We start from the raw sequence: 20,687 nt of genomic DNA, 5'->3' as shown, positions 1-20,687 counted from the left end.
ATTCATTACCCAGGGAAAGAAAGTGTGGGAGTCTAACGATTCCAGAAAGGACAACAAAAAAAAAACACACACACACACACAAGGATGTCATGGAAACATTGGCTGGATTCAAATACAGAAAGTTTGGAGGTTGAACATTTAGGGGCAACTGTTGTGTTGTTGCAGATATAAGGGTCACCCACATACACATACTCCCAGTTTGTTCTTAATCAAAGATGTGACCAGAAGTTGATCTCTCAGAGAAAGAATAATGAAGCACTGGCTCTCTGGCACATAAAAACTGAATTTTTTGACGTTTTTCTTCTACACTTTTTTTATCCTGCGCTGTGACCAGATCAGGCCACATGTGGGGGACTTTGATGTAGGTCAGCGCTGCTTTTGGGTGAAGCAAAAACATCATGAAATACAGAGCATTGACTGAAACTGTGGGTACAGGGAGTCTTTTCCTGTCACAGCCATTGTTTGACCTGAAAGCATCACTACTTTGTGCACTTTGGAAACAAGCAAATTTCCCTGCTTTGTTTTTCACAGACAGACGTTTTTCATTAATCCCCTCCAAGTTAAACAATCCAAAACAAAAAACTGGAACTCATTACGTTCAACTATAAAATCCTGAATTTATGCTCATAGTTCATTATGCTGAAGGATTTTTTTTTTAAAAAAAAGAGGCAAAGGTTGGTGGGTGGGGGGATTTTCTGACAAACAGCCACTTTTTAGAAATAATCTCGACGACCTTGGTTCATAGCCTGTGTTGTGTTAACTTTGCACAACAAGATAAAATGTCCACACTGACGTGATCATCAAATACACACACACACACACACACACAAAGAAAAGAATGAAATCTCTTTTCTTTATTTTTTGCCCAAAAATAAACCTAATAAATCTTTATCGTTATCTTCTGATGGTTACGACCATTGCAAGGCCAAAAAACCAGTTGAACATTTACTGGCAAATATCAATAAACCCATCACAGATGGTTTTTGGCCTGAGTAGCTGTAAAAGAAAAAAAAAGAAAAAGAAAAGACCTCATGTAAATTTGAACCCTTCATCCCTAGTTTTAGTTTAAGCTAGTCAAATTTGTTTTTATAACCTTTGCTGTGATTTATTGAGTAAAATGTTACCAGATGCTTTTGCCTTTTTTGATCGCGTATTATTGAGGTGGCTTTTTAACCATGCTATTCCAAGAGTTTGATTTAAATTGCTGTATGTGCTCCGTAAAAATGTCGATTTAAACTTTTGTTACTGTAAATATTAATGCAATTAGTGGTATAGCACATTAATTCATGGATTTTAGCATTTTTCACAGCCATTTGTAGTCAAAACAATACATAGGATGTGGGGGGTTTTTCCAAAGTCTGCTGAAATGTCCCCTGAAAAGTATTTTTACAGACATTTATTGATAGGAGTGGTTCAGGAAAAAAAGGAAAGTCGTGTTTAAAATGAGATAAGAGTGATAAAAGTACAACACAATGTGTAACTCCTTTAAAAGTGAGGATGTCAGCAGGAATATTTAGAACTAATGAAGGAAATGACATGGAATGCAGTTCAGTCCATGGTCGAAGGAGCTAATGGACATCAGGTAATGACCTGCAGTGATAAAGCATCTGAAAATGAGGACACTAAAGGGAGTGAGAAAGAGCAGATGGAGTTGAGTGAATTGATAGAGAGGTACAGTATAGGAAGCAAATAAAACAAGAGCAATGAGACAAGGAGGAAGAGACGTAGGAAAGGGAAGAGACGATAGCGAGAAAAGCACCAGGAACAACATGGCAAAAGCCAACATCAAACGGCTTCACCTGAAGTTTAGCTGTCAGGGAGCTGTCATTGTTAAGGGCTCCCCAGCTGTGCTCTGCACTCTCCTTGATCCCAGACCTGTCAAATATGCCACATTAGATCAGGAGGGAGTTTTCCTCTGCCCTGCACCTGATCTCAGAGCTATTATACCTCTGCCATCCCAAATCACAGCCTCAGAGCGACCATACGGTGGTTGAGTCTCAGTCCTAACACTGTTTGCTTCCTGATTCCCTGATCTGTCCAAACAGATGTGCATCTCTGACATCCTGGACAGAGTGAGAAGAAGTGATTTCTGGATAAATCTAAATGTTTCACTATTATTTTGAGGGATGGGTCACAAATCTTCTTCATTTTCCGTGTCAGTCATTTCTCTTTTTACCCTATACTCACGCTCCCTTTTACCAATTTTCCACACAAGCTCAGGGATACATTGAGAGGTTGTTAAATATTTAAAAGGATGAAACTTCGATCAGTATTGCTGTGTAAATGGGGCCATTTAAAAGTCTGTTTTATTCATTTTATCTGGGTTATCACACCACACTCACTGAACTCGCTTTACTGGCAGCGTATAAGCACCCACACTTCACCAAAACCACTGACAGCGACGCAGCTTTTTGAACAGGTATCCAGAGACAGGGCGACGGGTTGTGCGCTCTGTATGCAAATGAGAAAGTTTTAAACGAATGGAAATGGAAAAAGCGGGGGCGATAAACCGGAGAGTGGCATGAATTTCACGCAGCGCTCCCAGACACGAGAGAAAAAGAATCACAGTGAGATCAATGAGTGTTATTAAGAAACCTTCAATTGTGACTCTGTTATTCAAACCTTTCTTTTCTCGATATGCTGCGGTGCTTCTTTGATAAATAACCCAGTTAATCATTGGTTCTTGAGGATACAGTTTTTCACAATAAAAGCAGGAGAGTGAGCTATCATATTTTCACTATCCACTTGAATAGCTGTTCATTTTCCAGTGAGTTTGGATAGACAAATGCTTTAATGGCGTGAGCAGCAGCCAAATCAGTTTGTGCTTTCATGAGAAAAGAACTCCTCCATCACAAGCTGCAAATTGATCTCATCTAATCTGAATTCTCCCCCATTTCTCACTCTCTCCACAGGAAATCAGGACTCTTCCAGCCTGCTACCGTGCAGCATCGGTGGAGGCTCCTGCCCTGCCATGTGCACCTGCAGCAACAACATAGTGGATTGTAGAGGGAAGGGTCTGACCGCCATCCCCGCCAACTTACCTGACAGCATGGCTGAAATGTAAGCCAAGTTATGTATTTTGAATACGTTTTAGACCTATGTCAAAACAGGTGATGGATCTTAAATCTGTGATTTCAGAAACAATTGCAAAGAAAAATAGTTATGTTTGCACAAAAGGGTTCAGTCCCTAATAATAATTCAGCTCTGGTATTATCCATGGAGGATCGGTAATACTTTATAATTCAATATGTCTTTTGGAAGAGTTGTGTAAAGGTAGAATACATATTTGCTGTCAGTTTGTCCTGTTGCCCCTGAATCTCCACATAAAGTAGGAGCCAACAGTGTTTTTCGTTCCCCCCCCCAAAAAAGTTGTTCCAGAATTAGTTTTATATGTGCTAATGTTTAGCTAGTTTAACATGATGATTACGTATGCAACATGCGCACATGCCTCCGCAATAACATTTGCAAGTAGGGCTGCACAATTAATCAAATTTTTATCGCGATCACGATTTTGGTTGCCACGATTAAATTAACCTGATCGTTGGCAATATTTACATTTAAAATGTGGGCTGTGCTGCATATCAAATCAGGCCCTTTCTCAACCTTTATTTAGAGGCAGCTTTGAGTCATTTGGTGGATTAATGAACGCTGTGAGCTCTAATTGTTTCCAATGAGTTGCATTTCGTGATAGTACTCTGTAATAGTGTATTTATGAAGTTAATCCTTGATACGTTTTTAATTCTTGGGTTAGTTTTTTTTTTTTTGTACAATTTTTATTTAAAGCTTAAATTTGCACTGATAACTGTTCATATGTTTTTTTTTTGTTTTTTTTTTTTAAAGTAGTGCAAAAGAAATACAGAATTTTCTCTAACGTGATGAATAATTGTGATTATAATCATTATTACAATATTGATCAAAATAATCGTGATTATCGTTTTGGTCATAATCGTGCAGCCCTATTTGCGAGTGCCGATTATTCTTAGAATTGTTCCAAAAAAATCAACAATCAGTAAAGTGTGAAGTTGAACAATGCTTTTACTGCCACCACAATTAGATAAATGTCTAATATTGATGTAGCACGATGTGTATGTATATAAACAGGATGATATACAGTATGTGTCATAGCCAGCTGAGGGAAAAAGGAGGAGCTCTTAGTTTATTACTTCATTTTCAATATATCACATATTTAATAATATTGGTTTTACTTGTGGGAGATTTATTTTGAGATAATTTCAGAAACTTTCCATTGGTTTCGTTGAAATATGTCTCTCCATTTTGCAGATCTGGTAAACGCCCTTTCCGTTTCATAATTGATGCACTTTTTCTTGCAATCAATCAACATCAGCTTTCTTTAGGAGGAAACACATTTTTTATGTGTTTGTATCATTCTAGTATTTTCTCACAGAATGTTCTCAGGCAGGCTGGCCGAATGTTCGTTGTCCACTTGGCTCTTATCTGCTGGGAAAGCTGTGAACCACATGTGTGTGCTTAGCTTCTATCCCTACCTGTGTTTATCAGACATCAAACATCTGTCTGGGCCTTAACTGTTCAGGGCCAGCATGCTATCCATGTACCTTTAGTCTTCTCAAACTGGTCACTTCCTACTCCTTTTATCAGTGGGTGTCATGTTGCTGTTCAAATCTAAGGTACAACGTGGCAATGCTGTGAGAGGAAGGGGGGATGGAGGAGCTGAACAAGTCACATATGTTCCGTTGAATAGTGTGTCTGTCATTTGGAGGACACAGTGAGTTACATGGTGTTCGTATCTCCATGGGGTCTGTTTATAAATAAACAGGAAGCATGGAGGTCACAGATCCCATGTTGCCCAACAACCCTGACCCATTTCTAGTATGGCAGTTTGCAAACTTTTGGTTCACAGTTATCTCAGATCTGCTCTAACTGAATGGCGACACATGAAATATTCTTCTTCTTTTTTTATTTGTGTCATCCCTGCTTTACCTACTCAATAATCTGAACTGTTGAATTTTGTTGGAAGAATGTTTTCACATTCTTGAACAAAGTACAATTTCACTTGCTCAATATTGTGGGATTTCCAATAATGCATTTGGCATTTCCTTATTGTGCAGCTCATTTTCAATATAAGACATGTCACTCTTCTTCTTTCACTTTATCTCTACCCTATACGTGTTTTTCTGTACTTTTACAGATGTGAATAGACGTACTAATGACTCAGGCACTAACACACCACATCCCGTCATAGGTACTGGTTTTTGAACAGGGCAGAAATTAGCCTTGGTTCTTTTTCATTAGGCTAAAGGTAATGGTGTCTATGATGTCCAAACACAATGGGACTCGTCAGTAGGGGTGGGAACCTCTGGGTACTTCACGATACGATATGCGATACAAAGCTCACGATAACGATTATCTCACGATATGACGATACTGCGATTAGTGATATAATGGACAGAAATCAGTCTATGACAAGAAAAAAAAAGATTAAGTGAAAAAATACATTTTTTTTTCTATCTCTGAAAGACAATACATTGAAAAAGTGTCCCATGAACAGTGACACTATTTTAGTGCAACATTTCTGTAAATAAGTGTCAACAAGTATCTCCAATAGTGCTTTCTGTAAACAAAAAATAGGGTCTTTTTTACCAGTGACACCATTATAGTGCAATATTCCAGTAAACAAAAGATATATATATATATATATATATATATATATATATATATATATATATATATATATATAATACTTAGCTCGAGCATATCGATAATCCATGGTGCGAAAAAATATCGTGATATATTGCCATATGGAGATATCGTCACATTCCTACTCGTCAGGCCAAAACAAACTCAGTTGTGCTGTTTCGAGGTCAGGCTACGAGATGCTGGTTGTTGTTGGGAGTAGTAGATGTAGTCTCTTTTTACTTAGGAAAGTGAAAGTAGAATTGAAATATGCATTCTTTGGTGGCACATTTGTTGTAATAACTCTGGTTTTCCCATTGTGGTTTAATTCTTGAATTGGCCGTGACTAAAGGATTTTGGTTTTTGATAGTGATCAATTCAAAACCATGTAATACTTCCAAAAATGATTGAACAAGTATTGAATTGAATGTAGGCCAAGCACTAAAAAGAAGAACAGGGAAGCTGTTGAACAATAGCTTTGAATGCACAGGTTTTTACAGACAGTGGATCCTCTCTGTGCAGCAGATGAGTGTAGACATTTTAAAACTCTCCCTGCCCTTTACATCTAATTGGTGCTTAACTCTGCCCTGCTAATAAACTCTACTTCACTCTGATTCATCTTTTACAAGACAAGAGTGGTGAACGCTGACTTTCATCACGCACACTCCTTCAACCCTGTCTTAGCTTACATTTCAGATACCCTTGCTCTCTTTAATTCCTCGTTTTTTTCTTTTTTCTTTTTCCCTCCTCTCTTCGCATTTCTCTCAGTTTTGTTGCCGTCTTCCTCAGTTTGCTAAATCACCACAGACAGGTTGGAGGACGCAGATGACTAGTAAACGAATGAAAAAGAGGAATGGGGGGGGGGTGTGCCAACTCGATGAAGCAGGTTTGATCTGCGCTTGAAGTTCATTATAAAATCAGTTTCAATTACTGCAATGGGGGTTGCTTAGTATCAAGGCCAGCCTGATGCCTTGTTAATGAGGTACTTGGAAAATTGTGCACACCCACACAAACACATGTAGCCTATATGCTGCACTCATCACATCTGATTCAGAGATTTCCAACCTCTGTACTTATAATGAATACCAGTGTTGTATTTCCGGTTGTAAATTGGGGAGTTTTTTCCCCCACTCCCTGTATTTCTTTCCCATTAACCCTGGACTAGAGTGCGTAGATATCATCATCCCAGATTGTTATACGGTGTAGTCTCTGTGTCCAATGACTGGAAACTGTAGTAAAAATGTCCCTGTTTTCTTAATTCCCCCTTAAAAGATTGTGACCTCTGTTTCTCCCTCCAGTCCCCTTTGAGTGAAGACCCAAAGTCATAATGTGTTTCCCTTTAATGGAAACCATGCTCATGCCCTAATGAAGAGGATAAAGAACATTGATTGGGCTGATGCGAATACAAGCAGAGAGACACTCTATACAAATGTTCAGTCAAATATATTGGATGTGAACCATTGATTGTCCGTTCTTAGGCAACTCTGGGGGATTGTTCCAGTTTTATCCCTCTCTGCCAATTGGGCGAAGCAGCTCGTTCATTGATTGCAAGGATTAAGTTGCTTGAACAATGATCTTCCCAAAGTGACAACATGAATTCAAAGGAGTGGGATTTTATGTGTGTAGGTGCATGCATATGTGTAGAAGTGCGTGCATGTATACAAAACGTGTGCAAACTGCACGCAGGGTGCCAGACTGGTTCGGACCAGTCTGAAAGACTGGTTGATGAGAGAAAGCGTTAAAGCCACTTGGCCCGCAGCGATGTGCTGCATGGAGAGCAGAGGAACCACAGCGCTGTCTCTCTGCTGTAAATCCACAGACACATTGGAAAAGGCAGACAGAAAAAGACAGTGGGAGCACATTCACCGCAGGAATCTGTGGTCTGGAATCACTGCTATGCTGAGAATGTCATTTGACCTCCTATATTGCTCCATAAATGAGGGACTTCTTTATTTGATGGATTACATTTGGAAACTTAAAACTGTTAAGTGGCATTTTTTTCAACAAGTGCTGTTATTTGCACATTTCTCCTTTTCCCGTGGTGACAAACAGGATCCTAATTACTTTTACTGACATTGCTGCTTGCAGAGGACCTAACGGACTCCACTGAATAGGGAGGTTGAACCCGTTAGTCCTGCAGCTGGCTCCCTCTTAGCTTTGCTAAGCTTCAATAAGGACAGGTTTAAAAGCTGTGAACTGACCTGCAGATAAACAGCCCTCGGTCACTGACTCTAGGGAATTGTTCTTTGACCACGCTGGATCCTGAGTAGCTGACTGAAACATACATGCATGCTTACTCTAAAGGACTTTGGGGATGTCTGTTTCCTTCAGACCATCTGATACTGATTAGAGTCTGTTACAGATAATTTACTGAATGACCAAGTCCATTTTTGTCTCTGTATCCATCTCCCTTCCTGACAGTGGTTTTATGATAGGACTTTGTCAGGTCTGTTCTTGTTTTCCGACTCAGAAAAAAAGAAAGTTGAGGAGGTAATGCTGTGAAGGTTTTATTGCACAATGCACACTTGAGATACAGTGAGGATTAGGGGTGGGAACCTCTGAGTACCTCACGATACACGATACAAAGCTCACGATAATGATTATCTCACGATATGACGTTACTGCGATTATCGGTAAATTGGTCAGAAATAAAATCTACAATAATTTTTGACATAATAAGAAAGAAAAAAAGATCAAGTAAGATTAAATATACAATTTTTCTTTTATATCTCTGAAAGACAATAAATTGAAAAAGTGTCTTATGAACAGTGACACTATTAGTCCAACATTTCTGTAAATAAGTGTCAACATACCTATGTAAATTAATAAGTATCTCTAATAGTGCTTTCTGTAAACAAAAAATAGGGTCTTTCTTACCAGTGACACCAGTATAGTGCAATATTCCAGTGAACAATATATTGGTTCCTTCAGCAAACCTGCACATTTTAGTGAAAAAACAGAAAAGGTTTTGAAAAAATAAATAAATGAATAAAAATAAATTGATACGAGCATATCGATAATCGATCGTGCGAAAAAATATCGCGATATATCGCCGTACGGAGATATTGTCACACTCCTAGTGAGTTAGTTCATTATGGATATCAGAATCACACATGAACTTACAAGCACTGGGGACTTTTTTTAAGTGTTAACAAACACTGAATTGAGATTGCTAGGAATAAGCATTAAGACATTAGGACTTACAGGAAGGCAGAGCCTGCAAACATTCTGTTCTTCTTCACAGCACTTTTGTATTCAGAGTGTTTATTGGTTCTGAGGATGTTATGACTCCAACATGCCAGGACCTATTACAGATGGGGAATAGATCTCCTCTAATATAATCAGACCAATCGCCAAGGGTCAGAGGGGATTACTCAGCCATGTTGCAATGGAGTGGTGAAGGGTTTTGTTAACTAATGGTATCTCCTTCTCTCCTCTGCAGACGTCTGGAGCAGAATGGGATTAAGTCAGTTCCTCCTGGGGCCTTTTCTCCCTACAAGAAACTGCGTAGGATGTAAGTACAGCAGTAATCACACTCATCTTAAGGCTAAATAACACGGATGAGAACCAGTACCAAAAGGCTGGGAAATCAAAGACCATGAAGTATTTATTTTGTCTGTCCTTTAAGAACATTCTTGTTCCAAATGTTAGGGTGTTACAGGAGGAAAGTACTCAGAACCAACATGTGCATAATAGCCGCTCTCAATTTTCACTGCTACAGAGCCCACTGGTATTCAGCTGGCTTGTTTGAAGTCCAGTGTGGTCAAGCTTCAAACCATCAGCTGGCAAAGTGATGAGCGGGCACACTGTACAGGAATGAGGGCTGAGGGCTTTGCACTGTGACAGGCCAGTGGTTAAGACTGAGGGTTTTTTCACCCGTTTAACCAGCTGCACTGTCGCCAGGCCAGCACACACACCAGTTGGCCAAACACTACTGGGTTTGGCTGTCATAGCAGCAAACAGGTGGATAAGACTGCTTGTTGAGGATAGGGGGAGTTCCATTTATCAGTTAATCTGGGAACATTTTTGTGTACATATATGGCAGACTCGCAGCACTTGATTTATAAATTCCTCAGAAATTCCTAAATCAAATTGTACTAGGCTTGGACCAGAACTCATATCTCAATATTATTTCTCAAAATGGCGATATATGATATAAATCACAGCACATGTGAGTGAGTAGTGTGGCTTGTTTAGCGGAAGGTCTGAGTTAGGACGCACTCAGTAATCCCTCTAACTGGGATTTTCATGCTGTTCTGAGAAGTAGTAAAAGCAGCGACACCTAAAGCAAGTATTTTAATACAAAATAAGCTATAAAATAAATATATATTGTTATAGGCGATATTGTCATTTTCTATATTTACAAAATAAAGTATCCTTAGTCAAAAACAGGAGGGTAACTTGGAAAAGCTTAAACACAAAGAGAAATTATGTTTTATCTCAAAATTACAGAACCAGTGGTGGTAGAGAGAAGCAAAAAGGGTTAAATAAATAGTTTTTGATATTTATTGTCAACTCTGGGCTGTCATTTGTTTTGCATTATTTCATTATATGTCATTTTGATTATTAAAATTTAAATATTTCCTAATTTGGGGAAGTTGAAATCTAATCTGACAAAGCCTCAAATCAGGCAGTCAGTACCTCTGTCTCACTGTCGGGCACTGCTGAACACACGGGTTGATAGACACATCACGTTGTTCCATGAAAATAACCAAACTTTCTTCTATATCTACAAACTCTAAGCCTGGGCAAATTTTTTTATATGTAAAGAGAAGTTTCCCTTCTTCCCTTTAAAGCAAACGTGACATGCTACTGTTGATCCTGCTTTCAGCAACAACAAAGTGTGACCACATGTCTGTACTAACCCGTTGTGTCTGTTAGTTCAGCTGGCTCCTGGCCTTCTTTGTCCAAGCCTCAGCACTTATACATCCTCAGGAATACTATATTATTTCTGGGTCAGTTGCTGTAGATGTTTTTATTTCACTTTGTGTTGTGAGGAATTCATTTTTTTTTTTTTTGCTTTATTACATTTAAGGAATTTACTGCAAAAATGAACCTCTAATGCAGAGATGGGTAACTCTATCACAGCAGGGGCCACAAAAATGGGATTATATCTGACTAGTGGGACACATTATCAACATTTATGTCAGCATTAGAATAATGACTGATCTGAGCATTAATATAGGGACAAACAAGGGTTTTGTCTTTGTTTATGATTTTGTTGTTTTGTCAGTTTTTTGTCATTTTGTGTGTTGTTTTTTTATTTGTTCTTGTTTTAATTTTGTGTATTTTTCTGTCTTTTTCTGCATTTGTGATGTCGATTTGTGCGTTTTTTGGGGTCACTTTCTGCATTTTTGTTGTTTCTGTATTTTCCTGTCATTTTCTGGAATTTTGTTGACAGCTTGTGCGTCCTTGGAGCTATTCCGTAATGTTTTCGTAGAAATTTTGTTTGTTTAAGTAGTTGTTGTGTCTGTCTTTATTGTCTTTTTGTGTATTTTAGGAATTTTTTGTGTGTTTGCTGTCGATTTGTGTGTTTTGGGAGTTATTTTGTGCATTATGTTGGGCTATATATTCCTTCTTCCAACTTCTTGAAATACAATTTTTGGGAATTTATTTTGGGAGCCTCACAAAATTAGACCAAGAGCCACACGTGGCCCCCGGGCCGCCAGTTGTCTGCTCTAATGCTTAATCTTTCCTCAGAATTCTTTTTCACGCTTCTCTGTGTGTTTGACTGTTTCTAGTGTCACTCCAACAAGCCCTCTGTACTTCCTTCCCAGTAAATATCAACCCCACACACGTGTTTTTCACCTTCTCCCAGTTTGTGTGACCTACAAAGAAACCACCTCCTTTGACAGGGATGAAGCACCAGCCCTCACACATCGACGCACACACAAACCCGCTAGTGTCTCGGTTAACAGACACGTATAGTGCATGCGTTGGCTCCTTGACTTCGTTTTCATTTCCAGGAAACCTCAGCCATTTGCAGGAAGACAAATAGGTACTTATTTAACTGTTACCCCCAAATGAGAAAAAATCCCTCTTCTTCACCACATGATGATTTTCTTTTAAAAGTATCCAGTCGAGTGGAGTTCAGAGCACATAGTCCATTACCTCTCTCTCTCTCTCTCTCCATCTGTCTTTCTCACTTTCTGTCCCACTGTTTCTAATTTACTGTTGCAGTCACTCACACAGACACTCACATACAAACACATAGACACACCAGCTTAGTGGTTATCCAGCAGGGAGAGGCCTGTGGATCCTATTAACAAAAGCTACGTTCTAAAGCAGTCCACTGTATTTCACTTTGGAAATCAGCCCCTTCTTAAAACATTCACCGACACACGCGCGCACACTACGATACAACAGAGAGTGGTTTGATAGGCCACAAATTATATAAGTAAATGTTATGATTGGCTGCAAGGCCGCTGTGAAGGGATACGCTATCAAATGTGAGAGCTGGAACGTGTCTTCATCCAGCTTACATCGCGTTGGCTTTTCTTTTGCTTTGCGTGCACCTTTTCTTTTGTAATGACACCCAAGGAATGATGAGGGTAGAGGTTTGGCTGATCTCACAGCGCCACAGCTTTGCAGAGCTATATTCAACACAGCTGCAGTGTTTTTGGAAGTAGTGGTTTGTAGGAACCATCTTCTGCTTTAAATGGGAAGTGCAAAGGTCTAGCTTTTTACTTTCCATCAAACCTGTTGTTTTAACCTTCTATCAAATGACGTTAGTATACGCTGGCTACTCCGCAGTTTATGAATGAACAGCCGACAGGAAGAGAAAGGGTTTGTTCTGATAGGAAATCTATACTTTTATTTTGTCTCTGCAGAAGAGACCACACTCTATTGTTGAATCAAACCTTATGCTTTGTTTTTCTATACATTTTTCTTTTTCTTTTTAATCTCTCAAGTTGAGCCCAAAATGTTTTATTCTCCCAAAAACAATAAGTAACAGCAAACCAAATATCCCCGCTTAGGAGATCATTTTTTTTTTTTTTTTACTATTGTTTATTTATTTGTTTGTTTTGCTGTTTGCAGGATTATGTTGAAACTTCTTAACGGATTTTGACAATATCCGGATTCTGGATCAGTTTCAAAGATGGAAAAATCACTCATAATTGGCAAAATTTCAAAACTTAATTTCTCTGTTCGTCATGGATTGATCTCTATGAAATTTTACACAGTTATGTCAGGTTGGTTCCTCAATTATCCAACAGTGTTTCACCTGAATCAGATCTGGAGTGTGCATTTACCTGCGATTTTTTGAAGAAATGGGTGAGCCCATACATTTGGACCTAATGTGTCGTTATTAATGGGGATAGAAATTTCCTCTAAGCCTTTAAAGTATAAATCATGATACCATGTTTAGCATCACGGATCCAGATAACTGCCAAAGTGATTATTTGGTACTTGGTTTTGTTTGTTATTTGTTGTTATGCCCTGACTAGTTATATTTTAAATCTTTCCTGCATTAAAAAGTAGCAGACTGAGCACTTTGTATCTATTAAGTTGTGATGAATATTTGTAACGCTGACTAATTGCTTTGCTTTACGCTTTAACACAGAGATCTAAGCAACAACCAGATCTCAGAAATAGCTCCAGATGCCTTTCAAGGTCTCCGCTCCCTCAATTCCCTGTAAGTAACCCCAAGTAGAGTTTTTGCAAAGAGAGAAACACTTGGTTGTCATTTCCTGTGTTAAAGCTGGTCTGTGTTGTGATTTTTCCAGCGTTCTGTATGGAAATAAGATCACCGATCTGCCCAAGGGAGTATTTGACGGCCTCTATGCTCTGCAACTGCTGTAAGAGGGACACACACACGAACACGCATGCACGCAGTACACTGTATACCAGGCAACCTTTACTCCCACTCAGGAGGATTCCTGGCCTTCAAATACACTTTGTGCCTGAACAAAGTTATCGAGATGGAATGCATAATGAATGTATAAAGAAAGTCTGACAAGCTGCTTCTCCCCTCACATTTCCTTTCCTCATCTTCCGCGTTCTTTCAGGCTGCTGAATGCCAATAAGATTCACTGCATTCGTGCCAACGCCTTCCAGGACCTGCAGAATCTCTCTTTGCTATCGCTCTATGACAACAAGATCCAAACCCTCGCCAAGGGCACTTTCACTTCCCTACGAGCCATACAGACTCTGTGAGTTGAATGTCAAACACACAAAAAACACAATGTGCACTGCAAGCATGTACCATAAAACATGAACCTCAGTCACACTCAGGGATTATTTACAGGCAGGGATGTGTAATGACAGGTATGGTTTTGTGAGATAACACCGGAGTCTTTGCCCAGATGAAGACATAAACATGTGTTGGTACTTACTGTAGTTAACACCAGATCCTGCAAAATCTCTGTCCTTACAAACAACTCTCATCACATTGTGATTTAAAAAAACACATTTGTTTTGTCATAAAAAAATCCTGTGATTTATATTTTACATCCCTACAATTTTAAAGATGACCACAATCATGCACAAACTTTGATTTCAAAGTCTTAATATGGACTGGTCCAAAGCTAACTCATTTGATTTTGGAGTATTTAACCAACTGCAACATGTAGTGATGGTTAGTTTTAGTTTTGAATAATTTACCTGCTGCTTAATTAAGCAAACTTACGGTAATTTGTACTATTTCCAAATTTTCTTGTCCCTTGTCTTTCGTACATCTTGACCTAATTGATGCACAATAAATAATGTGATTTTACATTATTTTGCATAAAGTGTGGAACTTTAAGCTTGATTGTTGAGCTCTTAAATGAATAATATGTTTTATTTACTTCGACAACTTTCTTCAGGAAATGTACTTTGATCTCCTGCCAGTCTTCTTCAGATCACTTTGATGTTTCCTTTGACATTTCTGCGTAAGAATTCCAGCAAGATTATTTTTGTCTTCTTTTGGAATACAATGTTATGGTTTCAGAAACTTTTTGACGCGGAGGTCAAGGAAACATCAAAATTGATCAGCAGACACCTCTGCCGAAGACTGGCAGTTGTCAGTCAAAACATGTTAGGAGATCAAAGTGAATTTCCTGTGGAACAGTTGTCTGAATAAATGAAACATATTTCCTTTAAAGTTAATCCAAGTGATTAACTTGCCTTTGAATAGTTTTAACCAAAATCCATCGTATTAACAATATTGTCAATAATTGATATTGAATAGAATTGCTGACACTCACCTACAGTGCCTTGTTTTCCTATTGTCTATTAAACAGTTGATATGCTTCCCTCACTGACCTTTCCTCAACCTGTTGTCATATTTGAATTTCACAACAACAATTCATTTTAGTCTGACGATGTTTAGATAATCTTTTATAAAATTCCAATCTGAAAGTCGTGAGCAGAATGGTTTTCTACTCCTTTGAGTCTAGTTCACACTCCTGATGGGACTGTGAAGGTGTGTGCGTGTGTTTTGTCGTCTCCAGATGAAAAGCCTGTTCTAAATCTGTGGCTGTGATCTCCAAATATAAACACACTATTTTTGTCTCACGAGTATTTTTCCCTTCCTTTCTGTTCCGTTTCTTCCCTCTCCACCTCTACTTTTCCTCTAGTCACTTGGCGCAGAACCCTTTTATATGTGACTGTAATCTAAAGTGGCTGGCAGACTACCTGCGCTCCAATCCCATTGAAACCAGTGGCGCCCGCTGCGCCAGTCCACGCCGACTCGCCAACAAGAGGATCGGACAGATCAAGAGCAAGAAGTTCCGCTGCTCCGGTAGGCTGCAGGATCAACATCCAGTCTCCAAACTCTTTTTTCTGTGGAGCTTTCTATTATTATTATTATTATTATTATTATTATTATTATTATTATTATTATTATTATTATTATTATTATTATTATTATTATTATTTCACTCGTCTTAAACCACTTCACTCTCTCCTTTGTTTCAAAAGGCCTTTTATACTTTAATTATTCATTCGATTTGATAGAGGTATCATTTCTGGAAGAAAGTTGTTGTTTTTTTTGACATCATCTTTCCCTACCCAGATTCCCTTGGGGATTAAAAAAGGGTCTCTGTGTTCTATTTAAATACCCACCCCAAGAGTCTAGTTTCACAATCAAACCACACTGGGCTGACATCACTAGTCATGGCATGTAAAGGAATAAGAGTTTCCCCATGTGTCTAGTGTCAGTTATAGACTCTCCCATCTACCTCTATCCTTTCATCACTGTCTGCCCACCAGGCTTGGGTTACTCTCATCCACCGATATTCCAACGCACACCTCCACCTTCCACCCTGTGCCTATTAGTGTTTATGCACTGTGCTGCGCTGTCTGGCACTCTGCATTGCTGAGGTTTCACACTTTTTTATAGCCTCATTTGTTTGGTTAGACCTGGTGGAGAAGGAGGAACATGTGGTTTTCTCTTTCTTCTCCCTTTTTTTTGTTTTCCATTTTCATCCATACCCATTTTCAACTGCTAGATCAGAGATGGGCAACTTCTATCAGAGTGGGGCCACAAAATTGCGATTATCAACATTTATGTTAGCATTTCGAATAATGACCAATCTGAGCATGAATACAGGAAAGAACAAATGGTTTTGTCTTTGTAGTATTTTTGTGTGGGTTTTCTTGGTTTTTTTTTTTTAATTCATTTTGTCCATTTTCTTGTCAGTATAGTGAATTGTCATTTTGTCCAATTTAGTTCTTTTGTATATTTTGTGTACATTTTGTGTCTACGTGGTTGTTTAGTGTGTCTTTGTTATCATTTTGTGTGCTTTTGTTGACATTTCGTGCATGTGTCTGTCGTTTTCTTTGTTTCTGGAGTTTTGTGTATTATGTTGTTCTTTGTATCACTTCCAATTCATTAATTACAATTTTGTTTTGGGGGCCACACAAAATTAGACCAAGGGCCACATGTGGTCCCCGGGCCGCCATTGCCTATGTCTGTGCTAGATATTTACCATTTTTTACTTTTGATAGTTTCTTCATTTTGTCATGCACAGATGAAGTCACAAACTTCTCTGTTTAAACATCATGTTCCTGAAATCATGTGTTGTCATATATAGGCTTTATATATGACTGATGTAAAGCATAGCAAACTCACTGCTATGCTAAAGCCACCTGCTTTCACTGACATCCGCCCCTCTGTCCTTTCTCCATCACAGCCAAAGAGCAGTACGTCATCCCAGGTGAGTGGCTCATAAATGTTCACAGCTATCATCATCATCATCATCATCATCATCATCATCATCATCATCATCTCTCTTTCCGTTGCTTTTTCACATGCAGCCATTAAACCTAGCAGCCCCTTTTTGAAGTTTGAAGTTGGAGGTTATTTATGATTTTCACATTTAGCTGAACATTTAAAACAGAAAAAAAACTTTTGGTTTGGCCGAACTTGTGAAGAGAGGAAAAGTACAAATATTGTTTCATAAGCTGAATGTTGTTTGATACAAGCTGAATGCGCAGCGTCCTAAGATGATAAATATTGAGAGGTATTATCATGAACTTCTGTCCTCGGAAAAGCTGATTGACTGCCTTTGAATGATACAATGTCAATGTCATTTTTTTTTAATTCAAAACAATGTGAATAAGAAAATGCTCCTGATAGAGCAAACCAGTAAGAATCAACCATTTATTATCCACATCTTCTTTAGGAGGAAAAGAGGATCAGAAAGCTCTGTGATAGGTGCACTTAAAAGCCTACAGATTAAAATATTGCAGGTAGTATTTATTAAACACACTACATTGGGTTTTACTGGGTTTCTGATCCATGCATCACTCAAGGTAAGTTAAAACCCTTAAAGGTCCAGTGTTATGCTGTTTTTCACTCATCTCCATTTGTTCTAAGAACCCCAACAACATAGTATTTGATTTTTATTTTCCCAAACTTGCCTGTTTTCTGGAGTTTTAGCCCTCCAAAAAGTGACTTTCTGAGCATTTCTTAAAACGGGCTGATTTGCAGCCTACTTATGCATAGTCATAAGTAGGCGTGTCTGTAGACGCTATCCACACATTCTTTTTATTGTTTTCAGCCAAAAAAAAAACTGCACATATGGCTATTTAAGCGCCTATTGTGTTTGTGAGTCAGAAAAAAGCTGTTTCGTGAAGTGTGTGAGCCGTGCGCCAGCAGCAGCCAATAGTATATGTCTGCAGAGCCAGAGCAGCAGCAGAAGCAGCCAAAGCAGCAGTGTTCAAACACTCATCGAAGCTGCTAAGTTGCTTTCTTATCATCATCTCCTTTATTTATTGCAAGGAATAGTCCATAATCCACTGTTTTGTCCAACCTCTGCATCGCATTGTGTCACAAAGACAGCGGAACTCAAAGGCGAAACGAGGAAGAGAATCCAACTCGTCCATTTGCAGCTGACTTTTTACAAAATGTGGAATAACAAGGGAGGAAGGAAACAGAACTTTTTCAACTTTGGCTCTCTGAATGAGGCTAAAGAGATGTATACCACTGTAGCAAAACCATTATAAAGTGATTTTTTTTTTTTTTTTTATAATACTGCCCCCTTAATATTTTTATATATAGAGGTATTGAAAAAAGTTTTCTGTGCTCCTGAGCAAGGCATCTTATGGGCGGATTCACTAAGATCTGAAATTTCTTCAACTGCTGTGAGGAATTCACTAAGATTGCAGCACTTATTGGTGCGCGTATAGACGTGGTTGATTTGCCCTATTTAAATCAACATTTTGCTCGTTCAATGTAGAGAGGTGAGTGCACAGAAGCACAAAATTACATTTCAAGAAGTTTAATTGGAGGCAGGTGGACTTCTCTGTCTTTGAAAGGTGCTATACAAATAAACATTAGTTACTTACTTACTTGCTATTTTCCAGTGCAAAAACAAACAGTTCAAGATTTGATGAATTGCATTGCGTCCACTGCATTCATTTATTTGCATTTCCTCCTTCCATTTTTTTGTGCCCCTTATGAGATCCGCCTATTTTACATATTCATCAGAGGGAAGCGCGTTAAATGGATTGTGGCCGTATTGTGACACGCTGAAAACGCGCAGTCCTGATACCCCTTATTAATACGTGGAGTGACGTTTGCACACGTTTTAATACCCCTAAACCTTTAGTGAATCTGCCCCTCAATGTGCTGACAAACCTGAATCTAATGAATCTACTTCTTCAGAAAAATCAGAGAATGAATTCAGGTGTTGTTAAAGTAAAAGAACCCGCCCAGGGTTCAAACGTATGACTTACAAACAGGATGTTGGGGAAAATATCTGCACTTCTACCTAAAGACAGAATATATATTTTATGTGTCAGCGATTGTAGGTAAAATGTATTTATTACTTTGATTATTATTATTCTTTAATTGTCTTGTATACCCTTTTATAAGGTATACCCTACATAATCAAGTGTAGAAAAACCCAAAACATTCTTGCTGTATTCCAAAAACTTTCCCTGCATTTTTACTTTTCTTTGCATATTATTTTTTTCTTTTTCAAACTAATGTTACAGTTTCATAGTTTCCTGTGAAATACTTGTAAAGAACTGTAGTAGTTGTGAACGAACGAGAGAAGAACTATTGTGGAAGATTGAACAACATAAGGAATAGTCTGAACCCAGAAATCTCCTCTTGTCTGCTGGTAGTGCCACATGACTTACTTCTGCATGTGTGAGAATGGCTAATTGGGCCTGAGAGTGACTGACTGTCCCCATGTGTGAATTTTAATGTGATGTATGTATGTAAGAGCATCTGTTTCTTCTCAGCTCTGTTTTCTTAACGGTCTCAGCAGATTGACCTGAAAGGAAGTGTCTCTTTGCTTTGGCATTAGCACAGACGAGGGCGAGGAGGACAAAAGGGAAGGAAAGTGTGTCTCGTTTGTCAGTTAAAAAAAAGTCCAAAGAAAATAAAACCCGCCAGAGGACCCAGATTCTTATCAACGGATGTTTCCGGACCTCTTAACAAGCCCACTTCCAAGAAAATAACTAAGAGGAGCAGCGATGTGTGTCAAAGTGTGTGTGCGTGCGTGTGTAGGATTCATTGCTAATAACTGTGTTTCTGTGCAAAAGCACCGTTTACTCAGCAAATAATTAAAAGCCTCCATAAAACTCCCACACACAGACACACACCGTCAGTGACGGCATGGGGATTCCATAATGCATAGTTAATGAAGAACCAAGCTGCAGAACTTCTGCACCCCTACGATGAGTCATCTTGCAGCACGGAGGGTGAAGAAACCCTACCCTACGCTCTCTCTCTCTCTCTGACAGATCTCGTGTTAATCTGCTGACAGTTAGTGTGGCTGCAACGCACTTGTGGGGTGGGATGGCAATGACTCAGGCCTTTAAGAAACATCCCCCGGCTCTACAGCATCCTTAACATCAAAGCTCTGCTGCTGCACTTTCATCACTTCCTATTTCGCAGGAAGTTTTTTTTCCTCTTGTCTGGCCAAAATGGGGAAAATTCACTAATGACCAGCATTCCTGTTTCTGTCCACGCCCTCCACTGAGCCACTCAGAGATGAAACACACGTCCGAAATGATTGTCACATGGAAGGCACTGGATGATCGTTTAAAACATTGCTTTATCCGATGAAATTAGCAAAAGAAGTGTAACATTAAGAACCTCTAGTTCAGTGGTTCTCAGCCTTTTCATCCCGTAACCCCCAAAGTAAAGGTGCCAGAGAGCGGGGACCCCCACTGTAGCTGAAGGTGTTATAACACAGACAAGAACAGTCATGTGGAGACAGGGCGTCTATAAGGGGGAATAATGGGGAGAGCTTTTTGAGGCCCAATCAGCAAAATTATGGTCCATTGTTATATGATGAATCTCTGAACCACATTTATTTATTTATAATTTTTTATGCCATAGTAAATAGTCATCTTAAAGGTGTAGTTTTTTGTTTTAATTAGAAATAAAACGGGTTAAGAGTGACCAAAAATGGTGGAAAAGGTGGTGAAGGTGAAATGGGATTTTAAAAAGCACAGAAATTGGTTAAAAGTTGGGAATTAGAGTGGTCAAAAACAGACAGAAAAAGTGGTAAAAAGATTTCAATATTGGAACAATTAGTTTAAACTGGCAAATAATGGCCATGACAAATCGTGAATGTGGTTAAATTGGCAAA

General features: G+C 38.8%; 1 protein-coding gene across 5 annotated transcripts in view; it reads left to right on the top strand.

Annotated features, from left to right (window-relative positions):
* Positions 1 to 20,687, top strand: part of slit1a (slit homolog 1a (Drosophila)) — a 121,456-nt gene that overhangs the window by 61,684 nt on the left and 39,085 nt on the right. For 3 of the 5 annotated variants that reach the window (XM_028468325.1, XM_028468323.1, XM_028468320.1), the window contains exons 9-15: positions 2,913 to 3,060; positions 9,095 to 9,166; positions 13,217 to 13,288; positions 13,380 to 13,451; positions 13,662 to 13,805; positions 15,213 to 15,376; positions 16,770 to 16,793. In XM_028468325.1, the coding sequence (XP_028324126.1) occupies positions 2,913 to 3,060; positions 9,095 to 9,166; positions 13,217 to 13,288; positions 13,380 to 13,451; positions 13,662 to 13,805; positions 15,213 to 15,376; positions 16,770 to 16,793 (696 nt within the window). The remainder of the gene's footprint in view (positions 1 to 2,912; positions 3,061 to 9,094; positions 9,167 to 13,216; positions 13,289 to 13,379; positions 13,452 to 13,661; positions 13,806 to 15,212; positions 15,377 to 16,769; positions 16,794 to 20,687) is intronic. The other 2 variants (XM_028468324.1, XM_028468322.1) reach the window with 1 other exon arrangement.

Source organism: Gouania willdenowi, chromosome 15, assembly GCF_900634775.1.
Source record: "Gouania willdenowi chromosome 15, fGouWil2.1, whole genome shotgun sequence".
NCBI classification, from domain to species: domain Eukaryota; kingdom Metazoa; phylum Chordata; class Actinopteri; order Blenniiformes; family Gobiesocidae; genus Gouania; species Gouania willdenowi.
Note: the sequence above shows the minus strand (reverse complement) of the source record. Positions and strands in the feature narration are given on the sequence as shown.